Source organism: Apodemus sylvaticus, chromosome 4 (genome assembly GCF_947179515.1).
Source record: "Apodemus sylvaticus chromosome 4, mApoSyl1.1, whole genome shotgun sequence".
Taxonomy (NCBI): domain Eukaryota; kingdom Metazoa; phylum Chordata; class Mammalia; order Rodentia; family Muridae; genus Apodemus; species Apodemus sylvaticus.
In genome coordinates this window covers 69,575,702-69,580,980 of record NC_067475.1, presented here as the reverse complement: position 1 = coordinate 69,580,980, position 5,279 = coordinate 69,575,702, and the positions used below count along the sequence as shown (strand labels likewise).

The 5,279-nt window shown below is 44.3% G+C and overlaps 1 protein-coding gene across 1 annotated transcript; it reads right to left on the bottom strand.

The window, feature by feature from the left end:
* Positions 1–283: 283 nt before the first annotated feature.
* Positions 284–1,354, bottom strand: LOC127682208 (TD and POZ domain-containing protein 1-like). The gene has a single exon (XM_052178594.1). The coding sequence runs from the start codon at positions 1,352–1,354 to the stop codon at positions 284–286; it is 1,071 nt and encodes a 356-aa protein (XP_052034554.1).
* Between the last annotated feature and the right edge of the window lie 3,925 nt (positions 1,355–5,279).

The following is a 5,279-nucleotide window of genomic DNA, read 5'->3' as shown; positions in this document are numbered from 1 at the left end:
AAATCAGACAAATTCAAACAGGAACATTAACATCATAGATGTCATGTAGAGTGTCCCAGACTGCAGTGCTGCCTATTGCACACCTACCATTTCAGTATGTATAATATATTGCAGGTGTTTTAAATCCTGAGCCACCATGCTGCCATTCCCCTGATAAAGTGCAAATGCTCCCTCAATACCATTGTCTAAGCAGAAGTCATTGGTAAAAAAGCTGGTTGTTGCTGTTGCAGAAGAGGTACAGGTCACAGCTGTCCATCTTCTGAGATCACTTTAGGCATTTAAATCATGGCTCCAAAGAAGGACACTGTGCAGAAGCCAGGGAGCAGAAGGCTTCAGCCACCAAGGGGGGATGTGACTCCACCAATGACTTCCACCCTGAGGTCTTAGAGACCTCATAGGCAAAATCTGTAATGAAATCCAGGGCCTGAGTCTTCAGCCACTGTGTGCTGTGGAGGTCAGCCAGGATGAGAATGTTTGCAGCATTCTCCACAGAGAGGATCCTGCAGAGGGCATCCTCACACATGGCCTTCAAGCCCTCCAGGCCATACCAGTCAGCAGCTGCCAGCACACCAGAGGCCATGGAGTAGCTCTTGAGGTTTGGTGCCTTCCATGTGTAGATGAAGCCCATCATCTCCTGGAAGACTTGGGGATCCAAGTCATGAATCTCAACGAGGTTTTTTAGTCTCTCCTGCATTTCATGTTCAAACATGGCTCTGAAAACTGGAGAGCGAGCTGCTAGGATGGCCTTGTGAGCCCTGAATTCATGGCCACCTACCAATAGGGAGCAGTCTGTGAAGATGGAATTCTCCCAAAGCTTCCCTAGGTCATCTGCCAACACATGCCTTGGATCCTTGATTGCAGGTGTCATGTTCTGTCCAGGCATGCTGAAGATGGCTCCCGCTATGCTCACCTTGCAGCAGATGGTGAGCTGGTCTTCAGGGAGAAGTAAATGCTGATGGGAGAGGAGGAAATCTCGAAGGATGAACTCTTTGAATCCCCTGTGTTGGTCTTGCCAAAAGCTTGCAACACTGGGGTTCTTCCTACTTTGACATTTCTCTCCTTGGGAATTTATGATCCAGAACTCAAACTTTGCCCAAACTGGGCACACGGGACAGCTGAGCAATCCCAGGTCAACTGACAGGTAATCTTTGCTTTCTTTATCAACTCCATTTGGGTATACTCTCAAACACCATGCTGCTTCCTCATTGGCCTCTAATGAGAACTCTGGGCTTCTAATCTCTTTCTGAATTCCATCCATGCAAAATGAGAAGTTGCTAATGGTCCACTCACAGCAGATGTTTTTTACACTGATCTGTGTGGAGCCCCAGCTCTTGGCTTCCATGTCCCCTGACATTTCTGTTGGTGGTAGTTTGGAGGTTAACATTGATCTGAAAAGAAGAACTAGCATTTATTGACTCTTCATCCTGATACATACAATTATATATACTCTTTAGATTTTATTTTAGATTTCTCCTAAATTCTTTCTCTCTGCTGTTTTTCTCTCTCTGTCTCTGTGTAACTGTCTCTGGTTCTCTGTGTCTCTCTTCCCCCCTCTCTGTCTTCTCTCTCTCTTTCTCTCTCTCTCTGAGTGTATATCTGTGTGTGTTTATTGAACATACAGAATTAATTCCTTTATATAAGTAGAAAGAGGATATATGAGAATAACATAAATTCAACTAATATAACAATGACTACAGTCAGTACTTACTTAGTCCACGAGGTTTGAAGTCTCAGGTTTTCTTCAGTATATGCTGGTATTCTGAAGTAGAGTCTAATGCCAGTGAAGAAATGGGCTTGCTAGTAAGATGAGAGCAGGCAGGCAAAGACACAAAGTCTCCTTCCTCATATGCTTATATAGGCCTCCAGTAGAAGGCATGGCCCTAATAAGGATGTGTCTTCAAGTCTCAGCTTCTGGATTAAAGGTGTTTGTTTTCCTGCCTGAAGACTCAGATTAAAGGTGTGTGATTTTCAACCCTAAGAATCTGTGTCTGAACTGGATCTATCTATTTCAATTTAAGCAAAACAAGCTTTTAAAAGATGACCCCTCCAGTTTATATGTTACATGAGTCTACAGGTAGTCTAGACAAGAAGAGCCATCACCAGGGTACTTTGCTTACTGATACTTCAGACTTCCATAAATGAAGGTATCATGTCAATATCTGCAAAGCTATTATTTACTCCTGTGCTGGTTTTTACACTGATTTCTGCCATAAACCTGATCAGGGAAGGGATGTTTTCCTTAACTGGTCAAGAGTCTGAGTGTTCACCAAATGGAGGGCATGTAGAAGAGCTCCTGTATGGTGGTCAGGAATCAGAGCCCCAAAACTCTGAAGATGTCTTTCTTCTTTCCTGTGTGTTATTCCAATCAGAAGCACAGACCTTGTGATCACTCCTCCCAATTTGGTCGGTGGTAGTCTTGTACTTCCCTCCTAGGAAATCCTTCTTCAGAGCCAATTAGAACAGTGGTTCTGGAATATCATAAATCCTTCTCTTTCTGTTTCTCTCTGTCTCTCTGTCTCTCTGTCTCTGTCTGTCTCTGTCTCTGTCTCTCTCTCTCTGTCTCTCTGTCTCTCTCTCTCTCTCTCTCTCTCTCTCTCTCTCTCTCTCTCTCTCTCTCTCTCTCTGTCTCTCTCTGTGTGTGTGTGTGTGTGTCTTTCTGGTTTTTTGAGACAGGGTTTCTCTGTGTAGCCCTGGCTGTCCTGGAACTCACTTTGTAGACCAGGCTGGCCTCAAACTCTGAAATCTGCCTGTCTCTGCCTCCCAAATGCTGGGATTAAAGGTGTGTGGCACCACTGCCTGGCTGGATTATCCTTTTTTCAATTTTTATTTTATTAATTTTCATCTGAAATTCTGCCTCACTGCAGTGCTCCCCTCACAGTTTTTCAGCCCTCCCCCATCTCCTTTGCCTCTGAGAGGGTGCTCCCCATGCATTCCCCCTCCCTGGGGCATTAAGTCTCTATAGGATTAGGCACATCCTCTTCCACTGAGGCCAGACAATGTATGCCTGTACTTCATTTGTGCTTGGGGCATCAGACAAGTTCATGTATGCTCTCTGGTTGGTGGCTTAGTCTCTGGTGGCCCCCGAAAGTCCAGATTAGGTGATACTGGTCATTTTTTTTAGAGTTGCCATCTCCTTTAGTTCCTTTAATCCTTCGCCTAACTCATCCATAGGGTTCCCCTACTACAATCCAATGCTTAGCTGTAACTGCATTTCAGTTAGCTGTTGGTAGAGCCTCTGAGAGGACAGCCATGCTGGCCTCCTGTCTGCATGGAAAACATAGCATTAGTAGCGTATGTGTGTCTGTGTGTGTGTGTTCTGCCCAAACAGCATTACATGGAAATTTTCACTGCATGTAATCAATGTTCTGGTTCAAGGATTCTGCTTTCTGAAACATCATAGGAGTGGCTCCTCCATGACCTCCAGAAGCTGGTAGATGGAGTAGATTGTCAGGTGAACCCTCTCAAAACATTGGCTTCCAGCGTGGATTGCAGCAGAGTGAGTGAGCCCAGGTTTTGTGTTCTGGCTTTTTTGCCATTATTTTTTTTTCAATTTTACTTAAATATCTTCTTTATTTACATTTCAAATGTCCTCTTTGCTCAATGCCCCTCTGAAAACCTCTATTCCATCCCCTCCCTCTGCTCACTAACCCACCTACTCCAGCTTCCCTGACCTGGTAGGGGTACTCTGAGGCAATGAGCCTTCAAGGGTCCAAGGGTCTCTCCTCTCATTGATGTCTGTTCAGGCTATCCTCTGTTACCCATGTGTCTGGAGTCATCGTTTCTTCCATGTGTACTCTCTCATTTGTGCTTAAGTCCCTGAGAACTCTGGGATTACTGGTTGGTTCGTATTTTTGTTCATCCTATGGGGTTGCAAACACTTTCAACACCTTGGGTCCTTTAGCTAGTTCCTCCATTGAAACCCTTTGCTCATTTCAATGTTGGGATGTGTGTGCATCCCCCTCTGTATTTGTCAGGCACTGGCAAAGCATCTCAGAAGAGAGTTATATCTGGCTCCTGTCAGCAAGCACTTATTGGCATCCACAATAGTGTCTGGGTTTGTTAACTGCATATGGGATGCCCCCGCCACAGGTGGGGAAGTCTATGGATATCCATTCTTTTACTCTCTGCTCCACACTTTGTATTTCTTCCCATGGGTATTTTGTACCCCTTCTAAGAAGAATCAATGTAGCAACACTTTGGTCTTCTTTCTTCTTGAGCTTCATGTGGTCTTTGAATTGTATTTTGGGTATTCTGAGCTTCTAGGCTAATATCCACTAATCAGTGAGTTGGTCTTGAAGTCCTCTATCAGCATCATGCAATGTGATTTTAAATTCAAATCTTGATCTGTGGTATATTTGGTTATCCAGAACTTGCTGTGCTGGGAGAACTGGCTTCTGATGATGCTAAGTAGCCTTGGTTTTTGTTGGTAGGGTTCTTGGGCTTGACTTTCACCATCTTGTTATTTTTGGTGTTACATGGTTCTGTTGTTTCTGTGTTCCTACCTGGAGCTTGTACTTCCTGTGGGCCTGTAAGCCTGTGCCAGCACTCCCGGGAGCCCAGCTCTCTTCTGGTGGGACCTGTGCACAGATGGCTGTGGAGCATCCCCAGCTCCATGGTACAGATAGCTCAACTGTTTTTTTTTTTAATAATAGCTCAACCTGTGTCATTTTTTTTCATTTAATGTTTTTGTGTTTGTTTTAGATATTAACTTAGTTATGAAGAATGACATCAATTAAAATAAACTTATTTTCCCAGAACAGCCCTAGTGTGTATCCTAGGGTACCACTTCAGTTTAGGTTCTTCTGCCTCTGTCTCTTGAATATCATTTTCAGAAGGACACCTCTGACTTTAGCTTCAGAGTTGATCTTTTGGGCACTTATTTTTTTCTTTCTTTTTTTTATTCGATGTATTCTTTATTTACATTTCAAATGATTTCCCCTTTTCTGGGTCCCCACTCCCTGCAAGCCCCATAAGCCTTCTTCTCTCTCCCTGTTCCTCCAGACAGGGTTTCTCTGTGTAGTCCTGGATGTCCTGGAACTCAGTTTGTAGACCAGGCTGGCCTCGAACTCAGAAATCTGCTTGTCTCCTTCTCACAAGTGCTGTGGTTAAAGGCATGCTCCACCACCACCTGGCTAACATAAACTTAACTTCTGTTCCCCTCTGCATTGATGGTCATTAGGCAGGTGGTTTTGTAATCTGGGGTTGCAGGTGTGTTGTTGGAATAACCTGGTCTTGTTGAGGGTGCCAATTGAAGATGCTGGTCTTATTAGAGATTGGCT

Coding starts and splice junctions, on each gene's coding strand:
- LOC127682208 (XM_052178594.1), bottom strand. CDS start 1,354: ATGTCAGGGGACATGGAAGCCAAGAGCTGGGGCTCCACACAGATCAGT.